We start from the raw sequence: 21,069 nt of genomic DNA, 5'->3' as shown, positions 1-21,069 counted from the left end.
TTCTGACATTTAAGCTTTTTTTTTCTTCTAGACACATTTGCTGGTCACCCACTGAGACAAGCCCTGAGCTAGCTGTGGGCCGTGTGGTTCTGGATAAGATGCAGTCTGTCCCTAAGAGGTGCACAGTGTAGTGGGGAGACTGCCACGTGGGAGTAATAAATGCTGTATGGGGGCATGTACAGGATGCAGGGAGAGCACAGAAAAGGGAGCAGTTAACTTTGCCAGTTAACCCAGTCAAGGAAGGCTTCCCAGAGAGGAGATGCTCAAGCTGGAGCTTAAGGCATGGAGAAGAATTTGCCAAGCAGAGAACAGTGAGTGACACCACACCCTCCTGGTGTCCCTCCTCTCTCAGCTGCTGCTCCTCAGCCCCTTCTTCTGCACCTGCCAGTGATGGCGATCCCAGCTCCTCTCCTCGTGTCTACAGTCGCTCTCTAAACGATCTCTTCTAGCCCCATGGCTTTAAGTACCAGCTATGTGCTGGTCACTCCTATATTTGTATCTCCTGTCTTGACTTCTGCTTGAGTTCCACACTGGTCTATCCAACTGCCCACTTTACTTTTCTGCTTGGATTTCTGGTGGGCATCTCACACTTGACATGTCCAAAATCAAACTCTTGATTTCCCTTCCAAACTTACTCTCCCACTGTCTTTCCTATTTCAGTAAAGGAATAGCATTCAGTTACTCAGACTAAACCCCACACCCCCCTGCCCCCCAGTTTTAATATTTCTTCTTTTCTCCTCCTTCCCACATTTAATCCATAAGCAACTCTTGCAGATATACTTTAAAATGCATCCTAAATGTAACCACTTCTAACCAACTCCTCTGCTTCCATCCCAGTCTAGGCAGCCATCACCTTGTACTTGTATCACTGCAATAGCCTCCTAATTGGTGTTCCTTTTCCCACCCTTGCGGCTTGTAGCCTATTTTTCTCACTGTAGCCAAAGTCATTCTTTTAAAACATGTCAGATCAAATTACTTCCCTGTGTAAACTCTCCAGTGGCTTTCTCATTGCACTTAAAATCCTGGCTCCTTACCATGGCCTACAAGATGCTGCATGATATGTCCCCTGTCATTCTATCTGACCTCATCTCCTATCTCCCTCTTGCTCAGTCCTTGCTGTTTATCAGAAGTGGCCTTTGTTCTTGCCATTCCTCCTTCCTGGAAGGCTCTTCCTCAGCTCTTCAAATAACTTATTTGCTCACTTCATTCAGTCCCTGTTCATACATCACCTGCCAAGTCTTTTGCTTCTGGTCATGATGGAGTAACAAAGACTGGACTTAGCCTTCTTTAGAAAACAACTAGAATAACACACAAAATGCATGAAATAAGTTTTCAGATTTTGGACAACACTTAGTTATGCATTGTGATCCCCGAGGAAAGGGGGGAAAAAGCCAAGATGTGTCTACGGTTGCCTCAGCTTTCTGTCTGGAGGCAATCTCCAGAAGATGGGCAAGGGGCGGGGCACCTAAACAGAGCCCTGTGATATCAGTGAATTGAGGAAATGGAGATCAAAGTTCAGGAATGCCGAGGTGGTTAGGATTCTGTGGGCAGAATTCTGAAAGGTAGGGACCCAACCTGGAAAAGAGCTCCAGGAACCTGGGTGGGATCCCTGTGCATCTTTGCCAAGTGCTGGGCCATTCATATGTGGAAGGTTAATCCACAAAGCTGTGCAAAGAATGACCAGGGAACTGAGAAGCTGAACTACTTCCAGAGCTCACACAGAGCAGGGAGATAGATGTTCAAGCTCCAAAGAGTCAGTGTGGAGAGTGCTTGGTGGTTACTGGACGCATTCAGTGGAGACTCCAGAGAAGTTCTGCCTTAATGGACTGAAGCTTCCCTGGAATGAAAGTTACTCTAGGCCCAACCTAGTAAAGCTTGAATAATAAGCCTTGAAGGTATCAAAATAATCTGCAAATAATTGACTGTCTAAAAACCTAGCACTTTTTAAAAGAAGGCAAAATCCAGACACTGAGCATTAAATGTCCAGCTTCCAATAAAAACCCACTAGATATTCCACAAGGCAGGAAAAGGCAACCCATACCTAAAGAGAAAATCAATAGAAACAGACCCATAAATATTAGAAATAATGAAACTAGTAGGAAAAAGATGTTAAAACAGCTATTACAACTATGTACAAAAATTTAAAGGAAAATATGAGCTTAATGTAGAGAGAAATGGAGCTATTAAAAAAGAACCAAATGGAACTTCTAGGAACCAAATGGAAGGAAATATCTCTAATGAAAATTTCACTGGACAGGATTAATAGCCAATTAGATTCTGTAGAAGAAATGATCAGCGAACTTGAAGACATAGCAATAGAATTTATTCAAAATGAAACAGAGAGAGCAAAGTGACAGGAAAAATAAATGAACAGACCCTGAGTTACCTATGGTACAATATCGATGGTCTAACATATGTGTAATTGGAGTTCCCTGAGCAGAAGAGACAAGGAAGATGCAGGAGACTATTTGAAGAAATGGCCACACACACAAACGTGTGCACACACACACCAAGGCTTATCATAATCAAATCAGTGATGATAAGAAAATCTTAAAAGCAGCTAGAGAGACAAATTATGTTCAGAGGAGCAAAGAATAACCAACAAGTTCTCATCAGAAACTGTGCAAACCGGAAGAAAATGGGATGACAAATGTCACCTTCTTAGAAAGGCCTTCCCTGACCACCAGACTCTCCGCTCCATCCACTGTATCACACTCTATGTTCTTACCTTGCTTTAATTATTCACTTGCTTGTGGTCTCTCTCCTAGAATGTAAGCTCTAAGAGGGCAGGAGTTAAAACATACCTTGTCTTATTTGCTGTTTGATCCCCCGTGCCTAGAATAGTACCTAGGGTTTGGTAGGTGCTCAGTAAATATTTGATAAATAAAGTTGTCTTTTAAGTAGAAGAGCACAAAGAGAGCAGTGAAGCATCCTAGAGCTACCAATAGTTTAGCACAATTAGAGCCCAAGATGTGCAACAGTGAGTGCGAGAAAATAAAGCTAGAGTCTGAGACAGACTCTGGTCATAGAGGAATTTGCAGGACATGTTCTGGAACTTGGACTTCCTTCTGTAAGCAGGGATTTTTAGGCAGATGAGTGCTAATATTTTATTTGCCTTTTATAAAAATTACTCTGGCATCCCCTTGTGCCAGGTCAATTAGAGGGGCGAGTTTGAGAGCAGGGAAACTAATGGGGAAGGTATTAAAGTAGTCCAGGTGAAAGATGGTGCAGGCTTGATCTAGACTAGGAGCAACAAGGGATGGGCCAGATCTCGAAATCTCTTTAGAAGGTAGAATGTACAGAGTTGGCGAGCAGCTAGATGTAAAGGAGGAAGGAGAAATGTTGGCTGACCGCTGCTGGCACAGAGTCCCTCACAGGCTACAGTTAACATGTTGTCCAGACTGCAGTCATGTCAAAGCTACTGGGGAAAGATCCCCTCCCCAGCTCACTCACATGGCTGTTGGCTGGGACATCAGTTCCTTGCCATCTCAGCCTCTCCATAGGACAGGTTACAACATGGCAGCTGGCTTCCCTCAGAGTGAGCAAATTAGAGAGTTAAGAGAATGCATCCCAAGATGCAAGCGACAGTCTTTTCATAACCTAATACTGGAAGTGATATGCCATCATTTCTGCCCTATTTTGTTTGTTAGAAACAAGTCACTAAGTGCAGCCCACACTCAAAGAGAGGAGGTTACATAAGGGTATGAATACCAGGAGATGGTATCATTGGGACCATCTTAGAAGCTGCTGACCACAGATAGTGAGTTTGGATATGTTGAATCTGAGGAGTCTGGGACCTCCCAGTTGGGAATACTCTGGGTGCAGATGGATGTGTAGTTCTGGGGCTCAGGAGGGAATCCCCTCTCATTGAAATGTAGTTTGGAGCCTTTGCATGAGTTTACAATTAATGGCTCGGGGCCCTTTTCTCCCCAACTTGCTTTGGGAGCCTCTAGAGGTAAGGGATGAAGGACAGATATCTTTAAATCCCTAGGGCACCCCTCAAGTAGCAACACATAATTGCTGACTGAATTACTTGGAGGGGTGGAGAGTATCACATAATTGAAAAGTTCTCTTTCTCCATTTGGCATTTCCTACTCTGCCACCAAACTGGAGAGAGGTTTTCCCATTTCTAAGCTGCAGGTTTCTAGTCTGCAAATTGGGTGCTAGACTAACTTAGTAGGTTTATATATATATATATATATATATATATATATATATATATATATATATATGTTTTTCCCCTGGGAACCCCAGGATGTAAAAAAAGGTAAGAGTTGGTATGATCCGGCCTCCCCAGTGCTTCCCAAAGAAGGACCTCATTTTGAAAAACTCTGAACCAAATAAATTCCTGATTTTCCGCCAGCTCTGACATTCTGGGATCTTATGATAATAGCACCCCTCCTCCTGGTTCTGTGATTCTGCTTCTTGAGATCCATTGGTGCTCCACGTTTCCTTGAACTTGGGAAAAAATATAAAGATGACTTTCATTAAATACTTACTATGCGTCAGGTACTGTGCAAGGTATTTTACATCACATTAACTTTATTTGCTCCTGTCTCCCCGACTAGAGTGTAAGCTCCATAAGGGCAGGGACCATGTCCAGTCCACTCCTTTATTTCCAGAAGCTAGAATAGTTTCTGGGACATAGGAGGCAGTCAGTATTTTACGAATGAATGAACTAAGGTAAGTACTATTCCTATTCCCATTTTATAGATGAGGAAGCTGGGGCTTAGAACTGTCCAGCTAGTGTGAGAGCCCAAGCTGGGATTGAAACCCAAATCTGGCTCCAAAGCATTCCTGTGCAAGACCCAACACATTCAACTACCTGCACCAAAGTTTAGGTTCTGGAAAATATGATGCTACTGCTGTGTGCAGGTCCCTGTGGCTGGTAAGGTTTTGCCACTCCCCTTCTCCAGCTTCCCCATAGCTGCGGATGCATAAAACCACTGTGCACTGAGCTGAGAAGAGTCCCCCAGGCTGAGAAAGTACAAGTCCAAACTTCTAATGTAGCGGAAAGTAAGCGTCTATGACTCAGGATGATAAACTGCAGCCCTCCATCCTCTGTAGCCTCATCACATCACGTGTCTCAGGCCAGGTCTGAAGTTAGACTGATGATGTCACCAGAGTCTCTTAAAGGCCTCATCACTCATATCCACTTGTCATATATTATTAAGCGGATCTATAATACATGTAACATTTTCTACTGCATTTCCATTCCTTTCTTCTTATGACCAGGGAAAGAAAAATAGAATGAGGATGACTTTTCCCAACTTTTCATCCTTATTGCCCTTTACTGAAGAATAACCTCATCTTGAATTACGCCCCCAAAATGGTCATTCGGGCTCTGATTTTGTTAATAAGGATGAAGCTACAGTTTAATAATTATCATTTAACTAGTGCATATTCTGTATAGACAAGTAAATGGATTTTCCCTCATCTTTTCTTCTTGAGTCCACAGAGGAGGAGATGCAGCTATATCTTTTTTCTTTCCTTTATTCTCCACATTAGTTTTGGGAACTTTGGGAGCTTTCTACCTTATCACCTCCTAGGGACATAATGAGAGTCCTCCCAAGAATCAGGTGTCCTTATAGTCCGTCTGAATCCAGTTAGTACCTGCAGTCTTAAGGGTGAGGAGATGTTATCTCAATAAAGGGTTGTTTCAAGCAGCGGCAATGAGATGCACAGGGTGGCTTACCCTGATCATGGGGCCTGTGAGGAACTGAAAGAGGTCAGAAGACAAAGCCTCACCTGAGGCAGCAGCCGGCCAGATTCAAGAGCAGGCAGCTGGCCAATGATGCCGGACTTAGCCTTGGATGCAGGCTGGCTGCATGGGCGTGTGGGCTGTGCACTCAGCGTCCCACACTCCAAAGGCCTCCACACTTGGTTTAATGCTCTGTTTCACCGTCATGAAATTGTTAATACTTTTTGAACAACAGACCCTGCATTTTCATCTTGCACCGGGTCCCACAAACTATGTGGCCAGTTCTGCTTGGGTGTGAAGTCCAGCTCTGTGATTTACTAGAGAGGCAGTCTCAGGAAATCCACTGGCCTCTCCGAGACTCAGTTTCTGGTTCTGTGAAATGGAGAGCACGATCCCTTCTTCAAATACGCAGTCATGAGGATTAGACGTGATTCTGAATAATTGGTGCATTTTATCATAATTGGTGCCTAGTGGGCACCTAATAAATATTCTCTTCCTCTTAGGTAGGAGGGTCTATCAGAATTACCCAGGGGATTTGTAATTGAAAATACATTTGCCTGCGTTCCACTCTGGAAGTTCCTGACTCATAGGTGTGGGCTGGGGACGGGCAGTGGTTTTGAAAGGGGTCCTTAAGTGATGCTGATATATACCCGAGGTTAAGAAAGATAGCCTTGGGTTTTGTAGAGATCTAGCTAAGAAGCAACTTAATAGAGGAGAGCAGAAGGAGAGGGAGAAATTGATGGACGACTACTGATCCTTAACATAATAAAAAACCTGTTACAGAAGAAAGAGGTCATCATCTTACCACCGCACTTCAGACAACACCGATGGTGCTGAAGTGAACCATGGGACCTCATCCCATTACCAAGGCCCCTATAAAATTTTCTGCTGTCCATTTGGCCTGACAAGTACATCCAGAGGAAGAGGGCCTGTGGACGAGAGAAGCCAGGGTCAAGGCCCAGGCTGGGGGTGGGGTTGGAATTAATTTTCACCTTGATTCCCCTAATACCATACTCGATTCCTGCAAAGACACTGCAGCTAAAGGGAGTAATTCTGAATTATGTTTATACTGCCCCAGATTTTAGGCTTTGACATTCTTCTCATGAAAAATCTGAAGCCTATACTACTTGAAGTAAATGCAAACCCCAGCATGAGAATCGAACACGAGCAAGAAGTGAGTATTTTGAGTATCTCATTGAATATATTACCATCCAACCGAATGTTCCCACTCTCCTGTTGCTCCCTTGGCTAAATGAGATTCGACATTCTCAGATTTGCCCAGCAAAGTTCTGTTCAGGCCTACATGATTTCAATTTTGTTGAGCTCTGAACATCATCTATTAATATAAGATCCACCCGACCTATGGTAACTTCCCAGCATGCCATTCTCCACTTCTTACGATCTGCAAATGTAGAAGCAGCTGAGCCTTTCTATCAGTTTTGACATGAACTAATTAGTTAGCCTCAGGAGATGAACTAATTGAAATTCTACGAATATGATTTAGCCATGTTGACATGCTTGAATCACTAAGATAAATAGTACATTTAACAGTGGTTATCTTTTTCTCCCCCCCCCCGTTCCCCCCGCCACTTAAGAATGCATAAAAAAGACTGGAAAGAAATACACCAACGATTAATACTGCGTTTTGTGGGGACTATATGGATTCTTTTAATTTTCTTCCCCTCTGCCATCTTTCCAGTTTTTCTACAACGAGCACGTATCATTTTGATAATGAGAAACACATAGTGCTGTCTTTCCCCTTCATGTATTTTGTTGATTTGTTAAAGGAAACTGACATTTTTCAGGTAGACTAAAGGGAGCCTTTAGAGAATTCTAACAGTACAACCACTGGGGCTTGCGCTGGTGGTCAGTTGGCGCCGAACCACTCTCTCCACTGTAACATGGAATCCTTACCCTTCAAGCTCTCTCCAGGGGTGTTTGAGAATGTCCCCAGCCTTGTCGATGAAGAAGTGAAAGTGGCCGTCATCAGAGACACACTGCGTCTCATGGACCCATTTAAGAAGAAAAGAGAGAGCCAGTAAGTATTTTTTACGTCATTTATTTCTATCAACTCTGCTTCCTGTGTCCTAAGCAGGTAAGTTAAGTTCTTAAAACATGTTAACATTGGGAGTGAGGTTTATACCTTAAGCAGTCTAATAAGTCATGGTTTCATCTATGAGTATCAGCCTCCAGATATCGTGACTCAAAGTCAGGTGATGGAGACCTACAACGTGAATCCAACACTTGGGGTTCAGTGGATGAATTTCTAGCGGACGGTTATCTGAGTCTGGAAGGTCTTCTCTAAAAACCGACTCTCCCCCAGTGATAGCGTCTCCCCTCACTCACCATTGCCCACCTGGTGCTTCTCTGTGAAATCCTCAAGCACAGGGAGAGAGTACAAAATGCCGGAGGAGAGGGCCACAGGTAACTTGGACGTGGTAAGGATCGCTTCCTTTCAATTTTCTTCATGATGTTTGCATTCTTGCAGTATAAGCTTTTTGTTTCAAAACCTGCAGAACTAATTATTGAACTTGTGGCAGTTCTGTAATATTTACAACAGTTATAATTCTTCTCCATCCTACCCACCCAGTGGATGTTACACTGGGATATTGATGGGAGTATGTGCCCTGCCCCTCCCTCCATGGAATCACCCCTGAAATGAATGACATTTCACTTGGGTATTTGGTTTGCTTTGTTTTGTTACCAAATTCCTGGCTTTCACAAAGTAAGTGTTGCGTGAATATCATTGTGCCTCTTTTAGGCAGAAAAATCAAAGACAAGCAATCCCAACAGCGCTCCCGGTACCCCCGACATATCAGATTGACTCAAACGCTCCCAGACAAGTAAAGCGCTTGTCAGCTATGGTTCAGGAACGTGAGGAACGCTGACTTCCCTAAGCAAGTGGTGTTTTGCAGGTTCCTCTACTGCAGCCCCTCACCAGCTGGGCTCAAGCCCACATATTGTTCGAATCACCCTGCAGTAGCGCTTCTCCCCTTGGCCGCACATTAGAACCATCTGGAGAGCTTTCATAAATACCAGCGCAAGCACCCACACATCTAGAGATGCTTTTAATTAGCCTGGGCTGGAGGCCTGGCCACAGAAATAGTTGAGGTTCCCTAGGTGATTCTATCATGCGGCCAAGGTTGAGAGCCACTGCCCTACAGGAAATGTCACTCGGAAGGAGCATTTGGCATATTCTGAGTCAGGCTGGATGGTGGCTGCTCAGCCCAGTTCTCTTCCAGCGCCTTCTTTGCTGTGTGAGGCACAGATCCACTGCCAGCGAGACTCGCTGAGAATGCTCACCTGTCATTCACGTGGGCCGATCCTGCCTCCACCGACTAGGGCTTCAAAGTGGTGGCATGTCAGGTCTGCAGAATCCTCAGAGCAGCCCACGGCAGCTGGGTAATGGGTCTACGCATACACGCATGCAGCTGCTATGTTTAGCCATCCCCGAGGAAAAGCAGTGGATTAATTACAGTTTGGTCAGATGCATTGTGATAGGACTCGTTTCTCAAAAATCTACTCTCTAATGGTTATTGATCTCACCAGTAGAGGTTAGGTCTTGGGAGACCGTATTGCACTGCGGGGAGATTTTGGTGGCTCTCCACGCCAGTGTGGCCCAGGGGGATACTTTTAAAGATGACCTTGACACATTAGCGTTCTGATTCCTTTGGTGGGAACAAGTTCAAAGGCCATTGTGTGGCCTGAGCTTTCTTAACCTCTGCCACCAAAACCAGGAAGAGAGGTAAGGGTGCTACTGTATTTTTCACATTAGATGGCCTCAACACATGATTAACTTCCTTTATCTGGTTCTAGTTGTTTTTCTTCACCAACACCTGGCATTCGGTATGATCCACATGAGCTGCAGATCTAAAATTTAAAAGCAATTTAAATGGGCCCAGGACCATTGGGAAGGATGGGAAAGGCATTTTACGACTTATCAAGTCATAAGTAGCAGCACCTCATTTTTAATTTAAAAAGCATCGACTTTTTTTGTTTTTTATTGGTAATCAGGAACAGTTAGAGCTTCAAGAACCTGACTTCAATTTTAATAGAAAGACGCTTCCACCTCACCCTTTCCTTACCTACAATAGGAGGGTGTATGTTAATAGCTAAATGTCATTTACTGATATTTTTCCTTAATTATACCATTTTTTAAAAAAAACCCAGCAATGATTGTCCATGAAAGAATTTTGTAATCTGTAAAGTGAATTTTTATGTCAAGAATTATTATTATCATTTTAATAGCTTTACCATACAGACAAAAAGGCTGAAATTATTCTCAACTCCTTTATGTAGAAATGTTTCAGTATAACGTGGAGAAGCACCGTGTTTGTGCCCACAGATAATGCACAGTGCTGTAGTGCTGAATTATGTGTTCCAGTCTGGGTCCAGGTCACTCCCACTGCAGGAAGTGATGTCACATGGACTTCTAGGCTGGCAGTTAACTTTAGAAGCTGGAGTTTCTTGTGTTTGAATAGGATCCAACGTAAACAGTTATAAACAAATGGTATCCTAGCCTTCCCCTTCAACTCCTTAGCAAAAGAGGGTCTGATGTGTCCTTCATCAATTCTTTCCTGAGTACGCTTTGTCAGCAAGACTGTTGAAGCGGGCTTTCACTTTTCCTGCACAGACTAAAGAAAAAAGGTCGATAGATGTCCTGAACTCCTCATATCTCTAAACCGCTCGGGGAAGGTGCAGAGGGGGGCCTTGGAAGGGCACCAGACACGTGTGTCCGTGTGTCATGCATCTTCACACACCCCGGAAGGGCAGGTAGGCTGGGGTCGGTTCTTTGGTGGGACTGATAGCAGTCCTCGTGCCTTCCATGGTGAGAGGAACTCGCAACCCTGCTGAGACCCATCTTGCCATAGTTGATAGAACTTTCTCTTCAGCTGAAGAGACTGAGATTCAAATCCTGACCTTGTGGACGTACAGAGCTATTCTGAGCCCCAGTATCCTTTTCTATAAAATGGAAATAATGACATTTAAATGAAACAATGTGAAAGACTTCTACTATATAGTAGGGACTTAATAATGCTTGGTTTACTGCTCAACAATAAAATTATCTACTAGAATCTGAACAAACAAAAGGTAATGCTTGGTTACCATGATCTTTTCTGGTATACTTAAAGCAGACTTTTGAGTTTAAAACTAATGACATATCCTAAACCCAAAGCTGTTAGATCACTGTGGACTAGACTTGACAGTGGAGCTGGCTGCCAGTGGAAAGTTTTGTTTCCAAGTAGCATGATGTCACTGGCCCAGGCAAATTTATTTGTTAGGTTAAGAGAAAATACAGTTGGCCCCTGAAGGAATAAAATAGCTGTCATATGAGAGCTGTTTTGAACTATGATGACTTTTTGTAATATCTGGTGACTCTATTGATTTACATACTAGGGTTCTTTGAAGGCACTGCAGGGACAGGGGACGGGGGAGGCTAAAAGGGGAGGATTCTAGAACCATCATCTGTCTCTACACACACATATGGAGGTGAATTCACACAATATAAAAGTGGCATCTAGTACGTTCATGATGTTGTGCAACCATCACCGCTTTCTAGCTCCAAAATGTTTTGTTACCCCAAAAGGAAAAACTCTGTATCCATTAAGCAATCATTCCCCGTCCCCGCCTCCACCAGCCTACTTTCTGTCTCTGGATTTCCATATCCTGGATTCTTCATGTAAATGGAGTTTTTTGTGTCTGTCTTCTTTCACTTACCATGTTTTTGAGGTTCACCCATGGGGTAGCATGTATCAATATTTTGTTCCTTTTTAATGGCCAACTAATATTCCATTCTATGGATATACCACATTTTATTATCCATTTGTCACTTGATGGACATTTGGGTGGAAGTCATTTATTTTTCAACCAGAGGGGAGCTGGGATGACCTGTGTTATGTTTTGGCATTCTAGAGATTTCCTTTGAGAGGAAAGGATCTTTTCTGCTACAAGAAGTTTCTAAAACCTCTGGTTTAATCCAACCCCCTCATTTTATTGATAGAAGCACAGACTATTAGAATTGGAAGGGACCTTAGAAACCATCATGCCAGTCAGCTCTCTGGTTCAAGAACGTCCCTCGCAAGCATCCCAGGCAGAGGAGAAGCGTGTGTCCTGACAAGGCACTGGACTTGGCATCAGCCAGGTCTGGGTTGAAGTCCTTAATCTCTGATCATTGCACTGTGAGCTTGGCCAAGTCGCTTTATTCTCTGATCTCATCTTTGAAATGGGGATCAAGGGATCTCCTTGGCCGGACTGTCACGGGCATCATGTGAAATGACACATATGAGAGACCCTCAGGACATCTGAGAGGATTAGACAAGTGCTAGTTCTTAGGGTCACCATGTGGTCCATCAGCCTGCTTTAAAGTTACGCTGATGGTGAAACATAAGTCACCAGCTCCTGAAGCAGCCTATTTGAGTTGTGTACGTAATGATTCTGTCCGTCTGAATCGTACAAGACAAAACTAAAATGAAGAAGGTGGGTCATTTGCTGAAAGAGGAAATCAGGGAAATCAACGGAAAATTTCCTCTATCCTCAAGGTATTTGGGGAGCCCAAGCCTTTCTTTGTAAACACTTCTATCAGAAGCAGAAGTGAATAAATTGCATTCCTCAGTTATTTTAAAAATGAGGTGATTATTCCATCAATTGATTAGTTTTGGGAAGGTCAGTTTACCCCCAGGGGAGCTATTTTACTAGTATTTTGCTCCTCTTCCTGTAGATGTTTCTGGTAACCACCTTCCTTTCTCAGGAATCATAACCCTTTAGGACCCGGAGTAATATAAATAAAGCCAGGGACAGGCTTGGAGTAATCTGAGAGGATTTTCTTGATGCCACGCAGTGCCTGGGAGCTGGGGGCTAGACTGCTTGCCTCTTATTCAAAAGTGTACACTTGGAACATGACTTATGTAAGGCACAGAAGCCCCTTTTCCCACAGCACTGGTCCATGGTCCTCTCCCAGTTTCCCTTCCCTCCTACCGCCATGCCAACCAGGTTTATGTGAAGGATGGAGTCAGCCTGCTGGGACAGCTTTGGCCCTAATTCAGAGACGTCTGTCCTCTGAAGGCTTCACTGGGAGCTCAGGCTTCACTCTGACCTGGACTCCAAGTGTATCCCTTGGATCTTGTGCCATGTTCAGAACCAGTACATTAGGTGAATCCTCAAATTAGGTTGATTCTACGTAGGATCTAGGATAAAAGCAAAACATTCTAAGAGAGCAGAGATCAAGAAATCTCCCAGTGGTTCGGTTTCACCGCTGGGGGCTTATAGTTTGACCAAGGAATGTAACTCTGTCCTATCCTGAGGAAGAATATCAAAAACACATTAATTAGAGGTCTCCAAGCCCAGATCTCTGCCCCTTAAATCGGCAGTTATGCCCTGCTGAAATACCCTCAACGATAGAGAAGAGGGGTTCCTAAGCTATCTAGACTAAACGTGCCTTTGGGAATGTAGAACATTACCTTGCTTACTTTCTGGAGTATTCTTCTGGAAACAGCAATTCTTTCAGGAGAATCATCCGACCACCCCGTGGATGGAATGGCCCATCCACGTGTGCACAGCTGACATTTTGTTGAAATTCTGGGGCTTTGTTGACCCCTCATGATTTCTTTGTGGCAAAACGCTACAGATGAGCACACCCTGACCCCAAGCACCTCTGAAGATTTCACATAAATCAGGAAGGAGTCTGGGTCACAGAGAGATGAATATTTGTATATTCATTTGGGTTTCATTTTACACCATGCCAGCATTACAGATACTGATTATTTAGAGCATTTATTGAGCACTTAACTGTGTGCCAGGGAGAAGACTACAGAAGTGAATTAGCTCACAGGCCAGTAATGGAGGCAAGACCCACACATAATATCTACGGGGTGGAAAGTACAAGGTGCCCTAGACATAAAGACAAAGTAACAAGGGAAAGATTATTCCCTGATAAGAAGAGTTAAAAAAAAAAAAACCCAAAAAACTGACAAGGAGGAGTGGCACTGGGCCTGAGGTTTAGAGGATGAGTAATATTCGGAACAGGCAAATGGATGGAAGGAGTCCCCTGGTGGAGGACACAAAGGCACGGGGCTCTGTTGGGGAAACGTGAGGAGATGAGTCAGCTGGTGAGACAGGTGCATGAAGTAGATTATTGGAGAGAAGGTGCCAGTGGGGACGTAGATGAAGACCCAGAGGCCAGAGGTGGGTGGCCTAGAGTAAATCAAAGCTTGTCTTCAACCTGAGCTGAAAACATGAAGGCCTTCGGGCTGTCTGTGATCCCTGAAATGACACAAAATCTTACGTCTATGTGTATTTTTCCTGGAGAGAAGGTCAGAAATTTCATCATATTTTCCAAAAGTTAAGAACCCAACAGCCCTATTATCATTAGAGGCTCCACGGAGCTAAAGCGATTTGCCCGGGGTTGGGGTGTCGCGGCTTCGGGATACACCATACCCGCCGTACCCGGAAGGGCTTCACATTTCAGATGCCAGTCAGCAAACTAGAAAAGTGTGTGCATTTTCACGTAAGAACAGACAGGAAATGACTAATGGTACACGCATTGTTTTATGTGCATGAAATAAAACCAGACAGCTCTCTTCCATTTGAAAACGTTTAAGCGTTAAGTCAGAAGTAACCAGTAAAAGCCTCTTTTGCGTGCAGTTTGTTGAGCAGGAACCATTTCCTAGACTTACGGGGAAGGCGGGTTTCCTGAGCTGATGTGAGAGTGTCGTTTCAGGGACCATTACACTGGAGCAGGGCCCCTCCGCCGGCAGGCAGGCCGGTTCGCCCTCTCACCGGGGCGCAGAGCAGATGGGAACTGAGGTGAGCATATGGCCAGTCAGTCGGCATTTTGGGGAAACGGCAGAGCGGAATTCTGTGTGGGCCCTTCCAGAGTTATCCCAGGTAGTGATGGGGAGCAAGTGTGTTTGGAAATTTCCTCATGAGTTGCTCCAGTGAGCCTTAACTGTTCATGTGCTTTTAAATGAGGCGTTGTTAGCTTTTTGGAAGGAGGCGTTGCGGTCTGGGCTTAGGATCAAGGTTTTGATACCAGTTCTACTGGGCCTCAGATAAGTCAGTATACTTTCCTGAGCCCAGTTTCCTCATCGGAAAAAAAAAACAAACAAACAAAAGCAAACAACCTCAAACGAGCAAAACAAGAGAAGAAAAGGGAATGATACTAGCTGCTCTGCCTCTTTCACAAGGGACTGTTTGTTGAGTGCTTACTGTGTATGACACGGTGGTGTTTACCTTTATCCCCATTTTGTCCTCACAACAGCCATACGCACTAGGTGCTATTACTACTTCTGTTTTAAGAGGAGGATACTGAGGCCTAGAGAGGTTGAGTGACAGGCCCAAGACCACACCGGTTATAAGCAACAGACTGGGATTTAAAGCCAGGTGTGTCTAGCTCTTGCCTTGAGAGAGTGGCTGAGAAGGTATTTAGTGCACTAAGGAGACGTGCACACACAAGGCATTATCCTTATCGGGTTGAGTTCATGCCTTTGCCCAAACTTTAAGGCAGGGACTCATCCCTTTAGCTTCAATCACTGAACACGAGTGGGTGCTTATGAGTGATTGATCATCTCCTGTGAGGGCTCTGTGGCCAGCTAGGTGGCTAATTCATATTCAATAATCTTGAAAACCGTAATGAATAAAATGTAAGCCAGTGTGCAGAGAACACCAGCTTAAAGCAAGATCTACACGTGCCACAAGACAGAACAGAACCAGACAGAAAATTATTCGTATGCAGTTGTGAGTCCCAGACTGGGAACATGCTAGACGTTCAGAAGAAGGCAGGCTGAGCCAAGGATGAGGTGGAATCGTAGGAAATTACTGATATTCGATCTTTTTTTTAATTTGACTTACAAGAGTGGCAATTTCCTATGATTCAACTAGTGGCTGGCCTGGAGTGGTCAAGGCAGCCTTCCTGAAGGAGGTGGGGCCGTCATTTGCTTGGGCTTCGTTCAGTGAGGAAGATAGAAATAAGCTTGGGGGAGGAAGGATGGAGGCAGGAAGCTGGGCCAAGGGGTTAGGCAGGGTGGGGGAGGACCGCCAATCATGCTTCCAAAATGGCGCTTGGGGCTGGAGAGGACAGATCCTGCTTCTCTGCTACATGCTTCTTATTAAATATTTTCTTATTGTAAAAGTGATATGTGCTCATTGTAGAAAAAAATACTGAAAACTGTGTAGCATGAAATAAAAATCTCCCTCAAATTCAACCACCCAGAGCTAATCATTATTAACTTTTTAGTTCATAAAAATGGTATCGTTTTCTGCTGTCTATATTGTTTTATAGTTGAGGCCATACGATCTGTATAATTTTTGTATGCTGTTTTTATTTTTCTCCATTTTATGCGACAGTGATTTCCCCTTCTTATTTTTTTTTTTTTTTTTTTTTTTTGCGGTACGTGGGCCTCCCACTGCTGTGGCCTCTCCCATTGCGGAGCACAGGCTCCGGACGCGCAGGCTCAGCGGCCATGGCTCACGGGCCCAGCCGCTCCGCGGCATGTGGGATCCTCCCAGACCGGGGCACGAACCCGTGTCCCCTGCATCGGCAGGCGGACTCTCAACCACTGCGCCACCAGGGAAGCCCTCCCCTTCTTATTAACAGTTCTGTAAACATCACTTTCATCAATGGCTGGGACTCTGCCTCCGTATTGGTGAATGTTTAGATGATTTCCAGCATCTTGTGCTCAAAGCTCTGTGTGCTGTTTAGAAGTCTGTCTTAGGCTAGGGAGAGCCCATGAGGAAGCAGGACTGGAGATGCACATGTGTTATCAATGCACAGGAGGGACAGCAGGACGGTGAGCGTAGGGGCCCTGGAGTCGAATGCTTTGGGGTGAATCCTGGTGCTGCCACTTACAGCTGTAAGTGGTACAGAGTTTCCTCCCCTCTCTGTACTTTGGCTTCTTCATCCATAAAAGGGAGTTTGCAGTTGGATGTTTTTAAATCTGCAAAGCAATGAGATGTTCTTAATTTGGAAGGAGAGAAAATGCTGCTTATTCCTAAGGGAGTATCTGTCGTGGGAAACGTCCAATATGAATGCAGTATTTAAACAAGTCAAACAATATATGTAACCTGGGGAGGTTTTTTTGTTTGTTTGTTTTGTTTTAAGGAAAAAAATGTGTGAAGGAGGAGGTGGTAAAGTAAGTGGGAATTGATCTCCAACAGCAACAGGTTGATCTTTGGCTGCCAGGATGGATGTTTTTTTTTTTAACATCTTTATTGGAGTATAACTGCTTTACAGTGTTGTGTTAGTTTCTGCTGTACAGCAAAGTGAATCAGCTATATGTATACATATATCCCCACATCCCCGCCCTCTTGTGTCTCCCTCCCATCCCTCTAGGTGGACACAAAGCACCGAGCTGATCTCCCTGTGCTATGCGGCTGCTTCCCACTAGCTATCTGTTTTACATTGGGTAGTATATATATGTCCATGCCACTCTCTCACTTCGCCCCAGCTTACTCTTCCCCCTCCCTGTGTCCTCAAGTCCATTCTCTACGTCTGCGTCTCTATTCCTGTCCTGCCCCTAGGTTCTTCAGAACCTTTTTTTTTTGGATTCCATATATATGTGTTAGCATATGGTATTTGTTTTTCTCTTTCTGACTTACTTCACTCTGTATGACAGTCTCTACGTCCATCCACCTCACTACAAATAACTCAATTTCGCTTCTTTTTATGGCTGAGTAATATTCCATTGTATATATGTGCCACATCTTCTTTATCCATTCATCTGTCGATGGACACTTAGGTTGCTTCCATGTCCCGGCTGTTGCAAGTAGAGCTGCAATGAACATGGTGGTACATGACTCTCTTTGAATTATGGTTTTCTTAGGGTATATGCCCAGTAGCGGGATTGCTGGGTCATATGGTAGTTCTATTTTTAGTTTTTTAAGGAACCTCCATACTGTTCTCCATAGTGTCAGGATGCATTTGATCTCCCTCTAATTATCTGCTAGATTAAAAGAAATGAAAGCTCAAAATCAAAGCTGGCTTTAGTAATCACTTGAAAGCCCCTGGTTATCACACCAAATGGTGGGCAATATTCTCCAGCTGCTTTCTTTCCTTTCCTTTTTATTCAATTTCCATTTTTTCCCTTTCCTTTTTAAGCAGCAGAAGAGCCCTTTGCAACTCTCATCACAGAGGCTAATGTGAGGGGGGAAGAAGGTGGAATTTGAAGCTTCAGAGTGGTAGGATCCGCCCCCAAGCTCATCCTCCGCTAGGTGCTCACATCACAGCGTGAGAATCAGCGGGGAGCTGGCTGCTCGGCGTGTGCACTTCCTGTCGCCGTGGAGCCTTCATTTGATTGGAGAGGCTCTCTTTCTTCCGCCGGACTGTCCAGGCCTCTGCAGCGCCGGAAGCTGCTAACACACGCGTGATGAACTCGTGCACACACGCGTGGATGGGCTTGTTGTGTGTGGGTCCTGGGCTGGGTCAGGGATGACTGTACATCTCTGTGGGGTGCAGGGTGCAGTGGGAGCACCAGCTCAGCGAGGGGAGCAGGACGGAGGCAGTGAGAGAGGCCTCAGCAGAGAAAATGAGTCCCTTGAGGGCCTGAGGGCAAGACAGAGCCCTGGGCTCTCAAAGCACAGAAAGAACTCCAGCCGGGTTGTTCATACAAGCTACAAGCCGGAGACAGTCTAACTGTCCACCAACAGAAAAATGCACTGATCCTGGGTATTCACTCACGGGAAGACTCTGTGTCAATGGGAAATGCGTGAATACTGTACCTCTGTGCGTTGATATTCAAGTTGAGGAAAAGAAGCAAATCATAAAAGAATATCTACAGTATGGTTCCAACTCACGACAGGCGAAACTAAACTGTGTTTTATAGAGACGTAACCCTACAAAAGCAAGGAAGAATGGTCAGAGAGTTTAAGATGTCTACTTCCGGACGGGGCTGGAGAGAGGGTGCGGCGAGGGGCACAGGTGGGTGGTTGAGATCCTGGCTGTGTTCTGTGAACCCAGGTGGTGGAGGCACAAGTATTAGAATTATTCTTTAAATGTGTGCACCTGTTTTACACACTCTTCTCTATGCGTGGTGTACCACAAATTTACAGGTAAAGAAGTCCCAGGTGGCAAGATGATAGCGCGTAAGCAGGGAGGGTGTCAGGAGACAGGGCCAGGGGCTGCAGGATTGAATGGCTTAGTCCAGGCATTTTGCTTTTCATCCTAAAAGCAATGGACAACTTCTTTTTTTTTTAATTGAAGTGTAGTTGATTTACAATGTTGTGTTAGTTTCAGTTGTACAGCGAAGTGATTCGGTTACACATCCGTATACGTATGTATCTATATCCTTTTTTTGGATTCTTTTCCATTATAGTTTATTACAAAGATACCGAATATAGTTCCCTGTGCTATACAGTAAATCCTTGTTGTTATCTATTTTATATATGGTAGTGTGTATCTGTTAATCCCAACCATGGAAAAGTTTTAAATAGCAGGGTGACATGACGAGATTTATGTTTTAAAAAGATCACTTTGGCTGCAGCGTGAGAACCAAACTGCCAGGGAGGATGCGGAGGCAGCTAAGAGGTGTGAGAGAGATGGTGGCTGTGTGGATTAGGTGGTTAAGAATCCTCCTGCCAATGCAGGGGACACGGGTTTGAGCCCTGGTCCGGGAAGATCCCACATGCCGCGGAGCAACTAAACCCGTGCGCCGCAACTACTGAGCCTGCGCTCTAGAGCCCGCGAGCCACAACAACTGAGCCCACGCACCTAGAGCCCGTGCTCCGCAACAAGAGAAGCCACTGCAATGAGAAGCCCCCGCACCACAATAAAGAGTAGCCCCGCTCGCCACAACTAGAGAAAGCCCGCGTGCAGCAACGAAGACCCAATGCAGGCAAAAAAAAAAGAGGCATTTAGGAGGATGGGTGGATAGGACTTGGGGATGTGTTGGATATGAGAGGTGAGGGTGAAGGAGGGGTCAAGAAAGGGGCTGGTTTAGCAACTGGGGGGTGCCAGGGAGCCCTGGGGACGTAGCAGCTTTGGGGGGACGTGGTGCAGGGTCATGAGACCTCCAGGTGTACTGTCTGCTAGGTAGCTGGGTAAGTGGACTGGGGCCTTACGAGGGGGTGGGGCCGTTATGGGGATAGCTGTTCCCTAGAGTAGACTGGCACGTCCACATGGGCACACCCGACACTTGTCTGTCAAGTGATTTCAGTGGCAGCTGTGGTGAAGTGGGGTGAGCCGGGGCAGGAGGTCTGGGTTCAGATCCTGACTCTGCCGGTCTTTCTGACCTTCTTTAACTCCGTTCCCGGCATCCAGCTCACAGAGCTCCGCCCTGCTTGCTGGCTCAGTTGCTGGGCACAGAAACATCCTGTCTTTAAGGCATCTTTTACAAATCATCACGCCGTCTTAATTTATTTTTCGGCTTTTGGAGCCGTGCATGTGCCTTGGTGTCCTTCGCGAGCACTTGGCCCCATGCCCTGGCGTGAAGGGTGATGGAGGAAGTAAGCTCGGGGGAGGGCAGGCAGGGAGGACCTCTCTGCAGCACCTGCTTCACGGGGCTTCCCCAGTCAGCCTCCCCTTCTACTGGTTATCATTGCCATTGTCACCTCCACACCTGTTCAGTGCTCTGCAGCTCACAGAGTCGTTTCAGAGCCAGTGGGGCATGCAAAGTAGGCAGGGTACGAGTCATTACCCCATTTTACAGGCAAGGAAACCAAGACTCAGAGAAACAATGGGACATTCCACAGGCTTGGGGTTCTTGGACTCTACACATGACAAGAGGTTGCCAGTGATGGGAATGTTTGTCTGTTTGTGCAAATCTACCAGCCAAGGCCTCAGATAGGTCGTATTTCTGCACATCATGACTTCTTTAGGTGCCGTAAGGGATCGAGACTGGGATCTGTCCTCAGAAGCCTGATTAGGAAGTAGTTCTGGACACTTTCTGCCGGGAGGAGAGAGTGAGAGAGAATAAAAGAGCCCAGGGGATAGCATTACCATTTTTAGCTTGAAAGGTGGTTATGTGGAGAGGGGATAAACTCTCTGCAGGCCCCAATGGGCAGAACAAGGAGACATGACTGCAATTTGCAGAGAGATTTAAGCTCAAGTAAAGGAAGGAAAAAGAAAATCACCACCACCTTACTTTGCCTGAAATGATAATGGTTGACTCGTAGTAGTAGTGAGTAGTGAGTTCCACGTAGCTGGAAGTATTCAAGCCAAGACTAAATGGCCGCATGTAGGGAAGGAGCACCAGCTCTGGGATCAAACAGACACGGGTTCAGTGCCTGGTCACGTGACCTTGGACAGGTCACCTGAGTCCCGGTTCCCTCATCTGCACAGGGATGTTGGTGCAGGTTCGTTGTGGGGATCAAATAGGGGCCAAAGCAGATCTCTGGGCACACTCATTCTACAAGTACCTCTGGAGTCCCAGAGGTGCATG

General features: G+C 45.3%; 1 protein-coding gene across 1 annotated transcript in view; it reads left to right on the top strand.

Annotated features, from left to right (window-relative positions):
• The window catches only part of TTLL11 (tubulin tyrosine ligase like 11), a 244,523-nt gene that overhangs the window by 100,589 nt on the left and 122,865 nt on the right, over window positions 1–21,069 (top strand). The window contains 2 exon segments of the mRNA XM_065879625.1: window positions 6,780–6,875; window positions 7,624–7,739. Of these exon segments, the coding sequence (XP_065735697.1) occupies window positions 6,780–6,875; window positions 7,624–7,739 (212 nt within the window).

Source organism: Phocoena phocoena, chromosome 6, assembly GCF_963924675.1.
Source record: "Phocoena phocoena chromosome 6, mPhoPho1.1, whole genome shotgun sequence".
NCBI classification, from domain to species: Eukaryota; Metazoa; Chordata; class Mammalia; order Artiodactyla; family Phocoenidae; genus Phocoena; species Phocoena phocoena.
The sequence above is the reverse complement of the archived record's forward strand: the minus strand, read 5'-3'. Positions and strand labels throughout refer to the sequence as shown.